The sequence below is a fragment of the Cervus elaphus genome, chromosome 29, assembly GCF_910594005.1.
Source record: "Cervus elaphus chromosome 29, mCerEla1.1, whole genome shotgun sequence".
Classification (NCBI taxonomy): domain Eukaryota; kingdom Metazoa; phylum Chordata; class Mammalia; order Artiodactyla; family Cervidae; genus Cervus; species Cervus elaphus.
In genome coordinates, this window is record NC_057843.1 from 37647311 (window position 1) to 37664072 (window position 16762).

General features: G+C 38.3%; 1 protein-coding gene across 4 annotated transcripts in view; it reads right to left on the bottom strand.

The window, feature by feature from the left end:
• Nucleotides 1-5075: 5075 nt before the first annotated feature.
• RIC1 (RIC1 homolog, RAB6A GEF complex partner 1) overlaps nt 5076-16762 on the bottom strand; it is a 143896-nt gene continuing 132209 nt past the window's right edge. For all 4 annotated transcript variants that reach the window (XM_043891308.1, XM_043891309.1, XM_043891307.1 and 1 more), the window contains 8 exons: nt 15826-16554; nt 13568-13726; nt 13339-13478; nt 11435-11721; nt 10250-10441; nt 7542-7719; nt 7200-7388; nt 5076-6386 (listed from right to left, as the gene is read on the bottom strand). In XM_043891308.1, coding sequence (XP_043747243.1) covers nt 6098-6386; nt 7200-7388; nt 7542-7719; nt 10250-10441; nt 11435-11721; nt 13339-13478; nt 13568-13726; nt 15826-16554 — 2163 coding nt within the window. In that variant the 3' untranslated portion in view covers nt 5076-6097. The remainder of the gene's footprint in view (nt 6387-7199; nt 7389-7541; nt 7720-10249; nt 10442-11434; nt 11722-13338; nt 13479-13567; nt 13727-15825; nt 16555-16762) is intronic.

The following is a 16762-nucleotide window of genomic DNA, read 5'->3' on the forward strand; positions in this document are numbered from 1 at the left end:
CTTAAAGCTGCTTGTCCGATGTATACAGTGCACATTCTGAATCATGCTCCTCATATGTCCTTAAAAGCTGAGCCCACGGACAGCAGGGGTACAGCCAGAGCTGAACGGTGGTACCATGCTGTCACACGCATGGACACTGGACCCAGTGCTTTTGCTGGACTTTGTAAGAACCGTAGAGTTGACCCTTAAACAACACAGGGATTAGGAGTGCTGACCTCTGCATGCAAGGTTTTGCATCTGTGGATTCAACTATGGATCATGTAGTACTGTAATATCCATTTAATGAAAAATCCCTGTATAATTGGACCTGTAGCTCAAACCCATGTTGTCAAGGTTCAGCTGTGTCACTAGTCTTAGATAATTCAAGTGACACGCAAAGTCTGCACTGTTGATAGCTTCTATAGACTCACAATTGTGGAGAAAAATAGTATCTAAATGAATTTCAAAATACAAGCATATTTTCTGTTCTTGTGGTTAATCTGAATTAGATTACTGGAAATTATTTATAGGGAAAAGAAAAGCAAACTTCCAAATGTGGAGGAAGGGCATTACCTGAGTTCCCTGTGATTCCCACCCACCACCTCCTTGGGAAGCATGTTGTTAACTCCTTTTTGATGATAATCATGGTTTTCTTTTTGCCTTTATTTTCCTATGTGGACAGTTCGCTCTTGTTTTGGTTTTCTGTGGCATTATAAAGCTCTAATGTTGTAGAAGGTCAGTAACAAGCACATGAGACTCAGGGCATGCTTAATATTCTGGGCGACTGCTTTAATGCCAAAAATCGTTAAATAATTGCATATAATACTCATGGCTCTTAATATGCACACCGTCAGATCAGCAATCTGAAGAACTTCTTAGTTTTTGCACAGCACTGCACATTTGGGAAAAGTGTGAAGGATTGTGATTTTGGAGAAATTCTTAAAAATTTACCTAAGAATAACGGTTGCATGCAGTACTTCTGTTTCCATACTTTAGCAGATGTACATAGGCATGAGCGGATTTCTAAATCGTCACCACCACTTAAGAAGCCAGCCTGAGGACTCAGGAAGCTGTGGAAGAAGGAATATGTCCATTTCTTTTCACTGGCTTGCTAGGGATGAATTGTTGCCTTACAGTTTAACTGAAATAAACATGTTAAATACTAGTCAGTATCATTAACAGAGAAACAGAGCATCATTGTTTATCTTTTCCTGTAACCCCCTCATCTGAAGAATTATTTTAAATCCATAAAGCCTTTTAGAGCTTTAAAAAAAAAAAAAAAAAACTTTGCTGTTAGAAAGACCTAGTTGGCTCCTGTGGGTATAATTGCTATTTTAAAAGGTCATGTGAGCAAAGAACTCAACATGGCTTCAACTGGAATCCATTTTACTGTGGAATGAAATTGTGCATTTGAATTTCACAGAAATTAAATGTTGAGCCTACAGCCTTTTTAGCAGGTTTATCATCATTGTTGGCAAAGAAAATCACTGAAGGGCTAATAAAGGATGTTCTTTCATTGGGGGATGCGGGGCGGGGGGAGAAAATCTTTCAGCCAGAGTGACCCGCTGCTCACAAGGAAGGCACCACCCCCAGGCCCCCAAATAGAGAACCCACTTGTGAGCTCCAAGAGCTCTGCGCAAGTTACCTCCCTTCCAAGTGAGTTCCCTCAGAACAGTTCAGCAAAAGGTGAAGCAGCCAAATAACTTATGTTCTTAATAACACTTTGTCTTTTAGGGCCAATAAAGCCAAAATGCATCTATGCCTCCTTATGTCTGTTTTTATTTGAAAAAACATCTTGGGCATTTTTGAAGTGCATCAGTACTTTTCTTTTGATACTACCAGTTCCTTACTTGATTAGTGAAAATAAAACAAGTATATTGATAATTTTTTTCCTTCAACTTTGGCCTATATCATGACCAAAATGAGATTTAGCCCAGGAATGGAATGTGGGTATAATACCTAAAAGTCAACGTAATATACCATATTATTAGAATAAAGAAGAACAATATAATCATCTCAACAGAAGTGATATTTTTTTGACAAAGTTAACACCTCTTTATGATAAAAAATGTAATAGAAGGGAACTTCCTTAACCTGATAAAGGTCATCTATGAAAACTCAATAGCTGACATCCAAATGTATATGAAACACTCAGTACTTTCCTCCTAACATCAGAAAGACGAGGTTATCTACTTACTGCCACTTGAATATTGTATTGGAGGCTCTAGTCCAGGCTCTAATTATAGATGACATGATTTTCTATATAGGAAATGCCAAGGAATCCACACAAAAAAACAAGTAGTAAGTGAATTCAACAGTGTTGTAGGATGCAATTGCAACAGAGAAATCAGTTATTTCTATATACTAACAAACAATAATCCAAAAAACGGTTCTATTTGCAACATCATCAAGAATAAAATACAAATAATCTTATTAAAAGTACCTATAAAGCCCTCCTGAAAGAAACTGAAGCCATGAATAACTGGAAAGACACTCCATGTTCAAGGGCTGGAAGGCATATTATCAAGATGGCAAGATTTTCCAAAAATTGATCTGAATATAATTCTTATCAAACTTTTAGCTGCCTTATATGTGTGTCTGGGTGCACACAAAAACTGACAAGCTGATTCTAAAATTCATATGGAAATGCAAGGGACACAGGAGAGCCAAAATGGTCCTGAAAAAACTTAACATCTCTCACATTCGAAACTTCCTTCTTCTAAGTAGCAACAGTAATCAAGACAGTGTAGTACTGGCATGAAGGAAAGACCCAGAAATCAACTGACACTTCCAGAAATAAACCCATTCATTTGTACTCAATTGATTTTCGACAATAGAAAAAAAAACCTTTTCAGTAAATGGTAAACTTTTCAGTAAATTATAACAACTAAGTAGTCACATACAAAAGAACAAAGTTAGACGTCTTCATACCATATACAAAAATTAACTCAAAATGGATCAAAGACCTAAATGTAGGTGCTAAAATATAAAACAGAAAAAAACATAAGCATAAATCTTCGTAACCTAGGATTTGGAAATGGTTTCTTGGATATGACACCCAGAAGTTCAAGGAACCAAAGAAAACGTTAGGGACTTCACCAAAACAAAAAAGTTTACGTCTCAAAAGACAGTAGCATGAAAGTGAAAAGCCCTCAGAATGAAAAAATATTTGTAAAACATAACTGTCTAGTATCTAAAATATATAAAGAACTCTTGCAAATCAACAATAAGATTAATGAGCCATCTGTGAAGTGGGAAAAGGATGTGAATACACAGTTTTCTCCAAAGAGATGTGAATGGCTAATAATGATATATGAAAAGATGTTAGCCATCAGGGAAATGTAAATCTAAACCATAAGATGAGACTTCATACATAACTCAGATGGCTAGAACCAAAAGTACAAAAACAAATGTTGACAACAGAAACTTGAACCCTCATCCACTACTAGTGGAAATGCTTTTTTCTTTTAAAATGGTACAGGCACTTTGTAGTACAGTTAAGCATTCCCCACCACACCCCCTCCCCCCAAATTAACCAGTTATCATAACCCAACATTTCCACTCCTAAAGAGAACTGAAAACTTAGGTCCACACAGAAACCTGCATATCAGTGTCATTATGAATGATGGTCCGAGTGGAATCCATCCAAATGTCCCTCAACTGATGAGTAAAGAAATATATCCATAAAATGGTATACCCATATACATTTTAAATATAAATTTCTAGTTATAAGGAAAATTCTAAAAGGTGGAATTATATAATGAAAGTATGATTTTTAATACATACACTTTTTGCTGTTAACTTGATGAATAAACAAAAAGTTCATGTAATGGTTTTATTGCCCTTTACCGAGTTAAAAAAAAAAATACACATTACAGAAGTAGCAGCAACTTTTAATTACAAGCAAAGGTTGACTCTACCCCCAAATAACTTCTTGTTTTGGTATCAGCAAATAATTTAAACTTCAAATATTGAATATTTAAATTCATTGGTTAAATATGGCTTAAACAGTCAAATACGTGATCCAAACAAGGCAAAATTAAAATATGATTTAAAAAATTAAAGTATATAACAAACTACCAAAGAAAAGTTTTTCTGTAAAGCTGCCAATCTTTTTGCCTTGGGGCCACCTATATCTGTTGGTTGCAAAACAAGTATTTTATACAAGAAAAGTTTCAGTCATGGCATTAACCAGAGGAATACGGTTAACTTAATGGCGTCCTGCTTTTAAGAGAGCAAGATAAACCCAGCAGCACATTAGGATATCTGAAAAGATCATGGCTGTTTACAATGGCGAATCATTTTTATTGACTAAATACTCACACCAAACACAAAAGTAATGCTAGTCCTGTTCTCATAATGGACTAGGACAGGAGAAGAATTTCTTCAGTTTCTTGCTGGGCTGCATGGACTCACATGGGAAACATTTTCTATCTTAAGATTCAGGGAAAGGTGGTTTAAAACAAAGGCTTAAATAAACATAGCACCAGAAGGGCCAGGTACCAGTAATCACATATTCCACCCATTCAGGAGTTTTAGTATGTGAAAGTATTGCACTTGTAATGTGAAAAGTGAGTGATAGGTAAATTATCAAACTCAGTAATTTAAAACCGTTGATGACTTTTGAACAAACATTTTTCAAATTTGAGTTTCCCTTCAAAGGAAACCTGGCTAGGACAACTAAATCTAGCCATTAATTTTAAAAAGCAAGGATAGAGGACCAAGTTTTATTTCTAAACTGTAATTGCACTATGAGAGGAGAGGCTGTTTTACATAGTGGTATAATTTGGTCCACATCAAATACGTTGTTATAAAAATAAGTTTGTTTTTGTAAAAAATAACATTGCATTCCTTTGTTCAAATTGCACAGTACAAACAAGCTATCTAAATTAATACTGTTATAAGGTAATTGATATACATACAGTGGATATGTGTTTAGTCTGAAGCAACTGAGTCTGCAACTGTGTTTTCATAATGTATGAAAACTAAGATTTAAGTCATATCTAGAAATACATAAAATATTTAAAAAGTTATGATGAAGAATGCATTCTTTACATACTAATTTTTAGTAGCCGTGATAATACAGGATTCAGCAGTCTATTTACATAGAGTTCATTTTTATTCAATTTACAAAAGCAATAAATAAGAAACTACATTAATTTGCACAAAACCTGTTTCATTTCATGATCAGTGTGACCATTTCTGTTACCTTATGACCAAGCCAATAAATCTGTCTTCCTCTATGAAGAGTGCTTATATCTGGAAAGAAGAGCAAGCCCTGTCTTTGTTCTAAGAGTGAGTATCTATAGCCATGCAGAATCCAGCATAAAACCTTACAAATTATAGTACAAGCCCTAAAAATAGGAACAGTGCCTTTGAGTATATTTACACAAAATTATTCACAAAAAGATACGATTCTTTGATACAAAATAGTTTAGTGGTATCTAATAGCATAATTGATAAGAACTCCTCAGGCCTCTGCCTACACTCACCTAGTAGGAACCAAGCTAGACAAAAAGCAGGCACACTGACACAGGTAAATAGCTTCCATCAATTGAGGACCGGGATTAACAGGCTAGAAGAGGAGCATCTTACAGGTACCTGTTATACCGGGGTAGGCATCTATTCAGAGGCCCAATTAGGGAGTCCAGTGCTCTTGATCCAGGGGGCATACAGGTAGCTCAAGTACTTGATGAGCTACAGCAAGCACCTTAGCATTTATTTTTAAAAAGCAGTCTGGAACACACGCTGAACCAGAAAACATAGGAAGCTTTAAGTAGTGAAAAAGTAAGCTCATCTGGGGCAAAACAATCCCTGTGGTTTAAGAGCTACCAATCCTTAAGAAAACCAAAATGTTCGCATGTACATCTGTACAATATTCTGTACAACTTTCCACTGCAGCTTAAAAAAAAACTTTTATGAAAGATGATATTTTTTTTGATATCACATTTTTATGGACTCAAGATTTCGTAGAGGAAAAAGTTAAAATTTAATAATACCTTACCAGAGTCTCTGAGCTGTGTTCTCTCCCTGGTTAAATTTTCCAGCTAGGTCACAGTGTCCTCAGCTGCACGCTGATGCTAATTAATACTGCCCGTGGTGATGGTACTCACTGTTGTTAGGACACAGAACAGTCGTAAGTCCCATCTTGAAAAGGTTCCTCCTCCTCTGCTCGCGCTGTGTCCTCTTCTTTCCGGCTGACCAAACTGCTGCCTCCGACCTCGCCCTGGGGGATGCTTCCATGGCCCGAGGAGCTCCTGTTCTCCTCTGCCCGGGGACTAGTCTGTTCAGAAGTCTTACCCACAGTCATCGGCTGGAAGGCTTCAGGCTGGACCTGCTCTTCTGTTATCTCACTAAGCTTCTGCAGGTGTGGCTTAATGATGTTTAAAAATGGCTTATATCCAGGACTAAGCAGAAGAAAAAGGAAATTGGCTCTTATCAGCCACATTCAAAAGGCTCCATGGCATGTTATGGATAGATTCTTACTAAGCATTGATACAGCAGGGTCACTGATGGATTATGGGGTACAGGAGGAGGCACAGAGGTGATAGGAAGGGAAAGGCTTTGAGATGCCAGGGCCCCCATGGATGGGGCTACATGTAATGGGTGAGCATAAACAGCAAAGATGGATATTCTTTATCCAGTACTGCAATTAAAAAGCATATTCTATAATCGTAAACACCATTAATAGGATTTTCAGACTTGAAAAACAGGACCTTCAGAGAACATTTAACCTAAATGAATTTGCCAATTAAGGAAGACTAGACCCAGGTGAGGGAAACCCCAAATCCACAGGTAACTGGTGACAAAGGGGGCAGATTCCAGGCTCTTCTAACTTCCATTCACTATTCTTATTTGGGGCTTGTCAGTAACTGCCATGGAATGTTCAACTCACACGGACCTTAAATTTTTATCTTGTTTTTAGGTTATCATTTTCAATTCCACAGAACTAGAAATCTCAAGTTCCACCCTAGTTCTGAGGTCATTTGTACTGTATTAGTCCTCAGTGACACACATTCACTGACAACAATGGATATGACTCATTTAAAATAACGGTCTAAAACGGTAACTAAAGAAAATAATCTTAAAAATGAATATACAAAAGGAGTTTTTATTTCCAGCAACCTATGAATCTCCAAATAAATGAAACAGAAGTAAGCCTTAATGTGAAAGGGGAGGAGTCTCCAGAGGAAGTCAAGGTAGTGAGCCTGATAACTTACCAATCTGTGGAGGCCCATCGGTCCACAGCATGCAGCCCTGTCTTTATGTTCTGTAACATCTCTCCATCTACCTCTGAAGATTGTATAATAACCAAAATCTGGTTGATTATTGAGGATTCTCTAAGAATCAGGCCTATAACAATGCACCAGTCCAGACATCCTGCCTCCATGAAGATGTGCAGCAAATACCTATATACAGAAGCAGAAACACAGTGACTCATGCTAGGAAGGATCTATGGATGAAGAGAAAGGCAGTCGTTATCAGGAAAGCAGCCTACATACCCAATTTGCCCAAACACCCTGAGGAGGCATTCTATGCTTCCAAAATGCTGAGAAACTCACCGAAGCTGGACCTGGGATTTGTGAGGCCCTTTACTCGCCAACTCCATGGAGATGTGCTCCAGCTCTGACTGGGTTAGACTGAGTGTGGAGAAATTTTCATCCACCATTGTCCAGTCTCCGTCCACCATGGAGCTACTTTCAGTCAAGTCCGTGGCTGAACCAATACTGCATTCATCACCTGATGAAGAATTGTCAAAAGTTACAAAGTAGCTTAATGTATGTGTTCCTTTAATTAAAAATATTAGCTGTCTCTCAAATGTTGCTCCCTTTTTAGGATTTTGAGACCAAAACATTAAATTCACTACTAAAATTCCCATGTTAAATAGTAGAAGATATTAAAAAAAAAAAATCATTAGAGAGGTAACCAGGCATTATGTGCCATGGAAAAGAAAAATATACTACTACCTATTAAACAGTCTTGCCCACCTCTGGAAACAACAACAAACCTAGCTATAATTTGTTGAAGTCTTTTTTGGGGGAGGGAGGTGCCACACAGCTTGTGGGATTTTAGTTTCCAGGTCTTTGAAGCACTGAGAATACACAGTCCTAACCAATGGACCACCAGAGGATTCCCAATCAAGTCTTTAGATTCAATCACCAATCTACAAGAAATACGGAAACTGTTTAAACCATGAAGATGCAATCAACTAAAATCCAGTCACGAGAAAATCCACAGAAGCAAATCTCTTCAATGAATAAATTGCAAGAAGAAAAAAAAAAGATGGGGAAGGGGAACAAGCACTAAAAATGAAATTTACGAAACATAATCACTGTGTATGAATCTTATTTGGATCTTGATTCAAAGTATTCTTGGGCCTTCCTTGTGGCTCAGCTGGTAAAGAATCCACCTGCAATGTGGGAGACCTGGGGTCGATCCCTGGGGTGGGAAGATCCTCTGAAGAAAGGAAAGGCTACCCACTCCAGTATTCTGACCTGGAGAATCCCATGGACTGTATAGTCCATGGGATTGCAAAGAGTCAGATAAGACTGAGTGACTTTCACTTTCTTTTAAACCACAAAAATATCCTGACATTGTAAAATAGCTGGAATTTGAATACTTACTGGATATTTGATGGTATTAAGGAATTACTGTTAAATTTTTAGAGAGATGTGACATTATTTTTTTTTTTAAAGTCCTTTTAGAAATATATACTGAAACATTCACAAATAAAACATACCATATCTTAGATTTAGTTCAATAATACAGGAAGGAGAAAGTGTTTTATCAACAAATTTATTCATGAGTTGGTAATAACTGAAGTGGGGGTTGGAGGGAAGGTGCCCATTATAGTATTATTTCTCCTTTTACAATATGTTTGAAATGATCTCTTTAAAAAGTTTTCTAAAGAAAAGCAATGATACCACTCAGGTCCATTAGGATGCTACTATCAACAAAATCATCAAAGAAGTGTTGGCGAGGATGTGGCAAAACTGGAATTCCTGCCAGTGCTGATAGGAATGTAAAGTGGGGCTGCTGCTATGAGGAAAAAGTTGAAAATAGAATTACCACATGAGCTGACAATCCCTAGAAGAATTGAAAACTGTCTCAAAGAGACTTCCCATGTTCACAGTACTCCCCTGTTTGCAGCATAATTCACAATAACCAAAAGGTGGAAGCCATGCAAGTGGCCACTGATGAATGGATAAACAAAATGTGGTCTGAACACACAATTGAATATTGCCAAACCCAAAAAAGGAAGGATATTCCCATGCATGCTACAACAAGGATGAACTTTGAGAACATTATCTAAGTGGAATAAGCCAGACACAAAAAGACAATTACACAGGGACAGAAAATAGAATGTAGTTGCCCGGAGTTGGGGGAGGGAGAGATAGGGAGTTTTCTTTAATGGGTATAAAGTTTTGCTTTTGCAACATAAAAAAGAGTTTTGCGGGTTGGTTGCCCAAGAATATAAATGAACTGTACACTTAAAAATCCTTAAGGTAGTAAATTTCACATGTATTCTACTACAATAAAGGAAGCCATGACTTCTATATGCCTCCCTACATAGCAGCAGCTCAGGTGAGTGATCACATACTGAAAATCAAACATCAGGTGAACGCCAGGCCATTAAAAACCTGCAGAAAATCAGGTCAGTTGCTGCTTAAGTTCTTACATAAACCTAAACAACATAAATCACTTTAAAGCTTCTTCAACTTGTAATTCACCTATTACTATAATTGCAGAAGACACACTTTTTTTGGTAAAGGGACAGTAATATCTTAGGCTTTGAAGGCTGAGGTGCAAAATTAAGCGTATCATGCAGGAATTTACAACAGAAAAAAATTTTCCTGTAATTTTTTACAGCTGAAATAAAAAACAGAAAATAATTGGTAACAATTTTTTACAATACAGGTGCACCTATGAGAAGAATGGAATTCTTTACACATGGATAAAGTTTAGTTTACTTGAGGTTCAAAGTTAGTGTTTCTGTATCATCAAAATTGATTACAAAGGTTCACTTATTAGTGTTTAGCTGTTGTGAGGTTTTACCTGTTTCATTTATGTAAAACAAACACGGCAAAGTGTATAATCAAGGTCATTTTGGCCTTGTGCTAGTAACTATTCACCTCTCCAGCAGATACTAATGCTAATTCTCAAGGACACATCTTGAAATGAGTGAAACTCTCTCTGAAATGCTAAATATGGCATATAAACTTTCCTCCAAAGAAACTAATGAGGAGCTAGGATTTAAAATGATATCTACCTTTATTAGATAAAGGTGACAGGAAGGCATCTTGCATCTGTGGCCCGTGAGATGAAGCTGTGTCTATTTCTTGATGAGCAGGGCCAATGTTGCTGAGCCAGCTCTGACTTCGTTGGACGTTAGAGACGCCAGCATCTATCTCGAGGTTTAAAAATGGGTCAGTTGACTGTGACTTTAACAGCTGCTCTCCCACTGCAAGGTAGGAAACAAAGAAAAAAAAAAGGGAATTAAAGGCACACACTGCTATTTCCAATTCAGTTATTTCAGCTTCTCTTCCCCCACCAACCCCAAATACTAAAAGTTCAAAGCCAATTAATGTCCCTACACAGCATCACCCATCCATGAACCAGGGAAGTTGGACTGGAACAGAATGGACTGACTAGATAATGCCACCCAGCAGTCATCTTCTATCATTGTTTAACTTACCAGAAACTAGGCAAAACCTTATTCATCCTTAAATGATTTTCCTTGGTTTTAAGATGACATGAAACTTCCAAATGCCATAATAAAAAGGTTTTTGTTTGAATTTTCGTAAGTAATAATAACCTGAACTAAAAAACCTAAAAATTTTTTTTACCAAAATACAGTTCACTTTGCCCTCTCCAAATTTAGAAGATGGCCCAAGCTCTCAAAGACCTATTTTTACCATTTCTCTGGAATGAATCCTGTCAGGTAAGTCACAATTTAGCTTATTTTGAGATCTGGGACTAACCAATGCCAAAGTGAAAGTGAAAGTCGCTCAGTGGTGTCCGACTCTTTGCAACCCCATGGACTATACAGTCCATGGAATTCTCCAGGCCACAATAATGGAGTGGGTAGCTGTTCCCTTCTCCAGATTTTCCTGACCCAGGAATTGAACCGGGGTCTCCTGCATTGCAGGAAACTTCCTACAAAAAAAACAAGTGTGGTAGCTTCTATCTCAGTCATGCTCAACTTGTTGATAATCTGAGAAAACAACTGGTTGGATTTATAAATTAAACTTCAAAGTCCTAAGACCTAGAGACACATGATCTAGTTTTATTTACATTCTTAGTCAAATGGTGGATGTTCCAACTGATCTACAAAAAGTCAGCTTTTATCTAAGCTTGGAATGAAAAGACTTCCTTGAATATCAACTAATAGAAAAATGTCTAAACATTTGGAGCAAATACAATTCTTTTCTAAACAACACGAAGCCTGTATCACCTGTTCGGTATTTTCCGTTTCTGAAAGGAGAACTGACAGAAGCAGCTGGGGTGATGGGAAGTGGCCAAAGGAAATCTTTGTGGAGCCTCTTCAGGGCCAACACGAAGTTGTCTACTCGGGCAGCACGGGTACGCTCCCTGCACAGCCAACTAATGAGTTCAAAGCCCAACTGGGCTGCAAAGCAGCCGAGATCCTTTAGCCGAACTTCTTCTAAGAGACGCCGAGCGTGTCTCCAGAGCATCATATCAATATACATGTTCTCAGCACAGTCACTGTCTTTGCTCCATCTGTAAGTGGGAACACAAGTAAGCTACAGAACAATTTTCACATACTTCTTATGAAGTAGCACTGAAAATGCTGACAAGGAGGTAAGAGATTTGAGGGAAGAGGAAGATCAAGTATCAGAGCTTCTCCATGCGATAGCACACCTGTTGAGCAATAGCTGGAACACAGAAAGCAGCCTCTTAAACATGTCTGTAAAATAAAAGTACAGAATAGAAAACAAACAGGAGACTGACAAAGCCAAACCAGGAAGAGGATAGTGACTGGATGAGGTAAAGAAAGGAAGCAAATAAATGCTGTATTTGGAAAGAGGGAAGGAGATCAGATCAAGAAGACTAAAGAAGCAAAGTGAAATGTAGTCTCTTAATGTGAGATATAGACACATAAGAAAAAAACAGATTTTAAAAAATGAATGACTAAATCTCGTCTATCATCCCTTACTCCTATGAACTGATGTGTCACCACTGGTTTGGTACCAGGGTGATGGGGTGCCTTCAGAGGGCAGTACTGGAGCAGGACTACCTGCATTCTGAACTTGGCTCTGCCACACAGTTTTGTGAATATAAAGCAAGTTTATTTTTCTGGGCCTCTGTTTTTCACCTGTATAATGTGGATAACAGTATATTTACCCATATGGAGCTGTTACTGAAAAACCTGTACACGGAAATGTTTGAATTGTGCCTGGCGTGCAGTGAGCACTTAGTATATATTAAACACCACTTGCATTCAGGGTACAGTGAGTAGCTACTGTTTGCCTGGCAACTGTTTTATAGTCTTTCACAGTTGCATTTAACTTGTTTATGGCGTGTGTGTGTGTTTGCCTGGCAACTGTTTTACAGTCTTTCACAGGTGCATTTAACTTGTTTATGGTGTGTGTGTGTGTGTTGGGAATGCAGGTCTATTAATGGCTCTGATAAGAAAAAGCTGCAAAACAATCACAATACAAATATTCAGGAAGCTGTCATTCTGTGTCAGGCGCTGTAGTTAAGAATATACACGGAATATAAAGAAAGGACTGAGGAGAGAAAGAAACCAAGAGCCAAGACCACATAACAACACAGGAAGGAACACAAGGACCTCACAAAATAGGAAAATTTATTTTACAATGTTCAGCATGAGTTCAGAGCTACCCTTCAGGGCATTATAACCCATCTACGTGTAATGCAGGTTTCAGGCTCCAGGATACACTTTTTTGGCATGAACTGTTTAATGACTTCTCCACTCAAAAGAGTCACAAGAGAGTCAAGTACATGAGGACTAAAATTTTCTTTTTGTCAAAAGGTACACTGGGAAAGAAGGAGAAAACTGTTGACTGTAAGAAGGCTTTTGAATTATTTGCAGATCTATCTTCTTTTTTTCCTGGTCCTGTATTATTAGAGGTAATTTAATGTCAGTCACATTTAGAAGGGGCACATCAAGACCTATTCTAGTATAAAGGGCAAAAACTGTACAAAGAATAAAGAAGTGAATTTAGGAGAAAGAAAAAAGGGAAGCCTTTGGGGAATGTAAAAAGGAATTGCAATCGGATCAAATAGTTTTTTCCTAAGATCCAATTTTACAAATACTCTGAAATGCAATGTGTTATAGAATGCCCTAAAAGTAACAGTTCTTCATTCTTTTACCTTTTTCCAGAAGGACCAGATGGCATACTTAGTGTTTTCTGTAAGCTGAATTTACTAGCAGGAACACTGTCAGCTGACTGGGATAAACTGATGCTTCGATTCCTGAAGAACTCGAATCCACCACCACTTGAACTGGGTTCCTGTGATCACACACAAGGTGCACAGTATGGTTAGAGGAGATGCCACGTGGGTGTGTGGCCGAGCAAAGCTGTGTGATTCTTCACCTAACCTGAGCTGTAGGTGTGGATGGGGGCGTCTCAGATTCTCCAGAGCCAATGGCTTTCAGAAATCGAATCATGTGTCGACACAGGTCCCACTTGCCTTGTTCCAGGGCTGTGTTGAAAAGAAGGGTGGCATGTTGCCTACTTACTGCTGGAACTTCCATGTTCTAGAAAAACAACCAAGAATTCCTTTTATACTGCAAATTATTTGAGAAGATATGAGTAATTCTCTATCTCCACACTTCCCTAAACCCAGACAAGTAATGCAGATATAGCACTGTAAGGAATAATTTACTAGTAAAATCAAAAGAAGCATTAAAAAGTACCATACAAGAAAAAGTGAGGCAAATATTTCCCTGGTGTAATATAATTTATGATTTCTTGCACTCCCATTAGTGCCAGATATCTTAAACTTGACATACATTCTTTCTTTTCATTTCTCCTAGTGACTCTCAAAAGAGGTATATCATTCTCATTTTACAGATGAGAAAACTAAGTTAAACAACTTGTTGAAATTATGCATTTAAAACTAATTAAAAATTGTAATTGCATGGCAATGCAGAGTGTAGAAATAGAAGCACAGGATAAAAAGGTAAATAGTATCTCAGTATTAATATGAAAATTAGTTTGATTCTGAAGTCTTCCGGAATATGTCTCGGAAATCCCCACAATTCTGTAGACCACACATTGAGAATCCTCTGCCCTCAAGAGTGTTAGAAATCCAAAATGAAAGAAATCTGGTTGCCAAAAACAGGACTGTTAGATGAGAGAGAAATAAAAATATATGTTCTAAACAAAGAAATAACTTGTTGAAGATCATAAGAAAAGCAGGAGTATAAATCTGTCTTTCTGACTCCAAAAAAGCTCTGGTCTATGTCCTGTGACAGAGCTTTCTGAGGATGTGACTTAATAAAAAACTTTGCTTTGGGCAACAGTATATAGTACTGCTACACAATGGGCATCCACAGTGGTTCTTTCGCAGATTTAATCTTGCTGCTTGCCCTGGCCGTCATGGAGAGGCACCTAACAGGTAAGTTCAACTATAATTATTTATCTGTCAGTCACAACTTAGGAATCCTGATAAAGTTCCTAATTCCATTGCTTGGGAGATCACTGAAATCTAAGCAGTGACCTAAATTAAACAAACAAACAAAAAACTGCATTTATCTTGTTTCTGTTTTTATGATTTTGTGGCCTTTTAAGAATAGCCACAATCTCAGGGCCACGCACCTTCTGCCACAATATCTCCTCTGACTTCAGTCAGCTGTCATGAAGCAAATAAGCTGACAGGAAAACTGCTTCAGGCAGAATCTCAAACCAGGTTTATGGTTAGCTTCTTTAAACAATAAAAACAACTCTGCAGTAATCTGAAAGAACTTTCACCTCTCAGCAATTCCATGGTACAAGGAGAGAAATTATTGTGGAGGGCTCAGATAAACCCACTAATATTCAAAATAATTATTTACTAGTATGTTTCTTATATAATATTTTGATAATGTTATCTAATATGTGAATATTATTATGTATTATAATGCATTATATGTATATACATACATGGGCTTCCCTGGTGGCTGAGACAGTAGAGAATCTGCCTGCAATGTGGGAGACCTGGGTTCGACCCCTGAGTTGGGAAGATCCCCTGGAGGAGGGCATGGCAATCCACTCCAGCCTGGAGAATTCCCATGGACAGAGGAGCTTGGGCTATAGTCCATGGAGTCACAAAGAGTCTGACACAACTGAGCGACTAAGCACAGTGTACATACCTATATGTATACATAGAAGACATTCCTTTAATATTATTCAAAATAATACTGTAAACTCATTAATTTGTTTTAGGCCTATTTATGGAAAAACAGGATTAAAAAAAAAAAAAACCCAACCTTGCAATGCTGCTTTTTAATAGTAATTTTCTGCCATCATATACTAAGTTTGAGTTCTTTAAAAGTAAAGATAAAAACTGAACAGAAAACTTGACTCTAATAGTTCTTTTTTTTCTATTTAGTATTTGTTTATTTGGCTGCACCAAGTCTCAGCTGCAGCACGTGGACTCTTTAGCTGCAGCACGCAGGATCCAGATCCCTGAGACAGGGACTGAACCCAGACCCCCTGCACTGGGCGCTTGGAGTCTTAACCACCGGACCACCAGGGAAGTGCCTGTACTAGTTCTTTAATCACGATCACAGTGCCAACCAAGGACATTTGCTTTCTTTTTCCTCTAGGTTTATGCTCACTAATTCTTAAACATTTACAAGAAGAGAATTGTTACCTGTAAGATAATAAGGTAAGACGCAGCAGTATCTAAATCCTGAGCCATCAAACATTCTTCAAACAAGTCCTTGGGGTTTCCAACAGCTGCAAACAGGTAGTTCCACAGGGCATACTCAGTCTTCCTGGCACAGTGAACAACTGTCTGCAGGAAGAGGGGGAACTCGGTGATAAATTTTGCCACCGTGGGAAGCAGAGGGTCGGGAATGGGCTCCCGTGAGGTAGCTTCTTCTTCCAGCACTTCATGGAGCATGAGCTCCAGCACGTGGGGAAAGTAAGGCAGCGCGGCACAGGACTGGGCTAAGAGCAGAGCTTGCTCCCCGAGGTTCCTCACCAGCAGCTGACGCAAAATGTGATGGAGGTAGATCTGAGAGGTTCTCTCCACGACACAGAAAGGGAAGAGCACCTCCAGCTGTTCCCTAGCACTGTTCCGAGAATACAGAGAATCGTAGAGCAGAGTGTCGTTGACAGCACCAAGGACTAATGCATCTTCAAACAGAACAGCCAGGGGGTAGATATTTATGTGAAAAGGTAGCATGATCCGCTGGGACAAGAAGGAATGGGGCTTGCGGTGATCCCTGGGGAAAAGAGGGAGCCAGACTTTCATCCCGGCACCACCACAGCTCAGCCAGAGGGCCTCCAACAGGTGACGCTTCTGTTTATTTGCGCGACACGTGGTCCAGACATTTTCAACAGACTGGGCTAGTACAACAGGAGGACAGAATGGCAACTGGAGAAGAAGAGACTGAAATCAGTTCTTTTCCCATTTAATTTGTAGATGAAGTTTTTCTAGGTACTAGTTTCTCAAGTCTTTCAAAATGATAGTATAAATTCTGGGGAGAATTAGAGGAATCTGTTTAAAGTTAATAATACTGCCCTGCCTTTCAAAGTAAATGTACTTAAATCTAAAAACAAAACAACCCCCCTCCCCCAAGGAA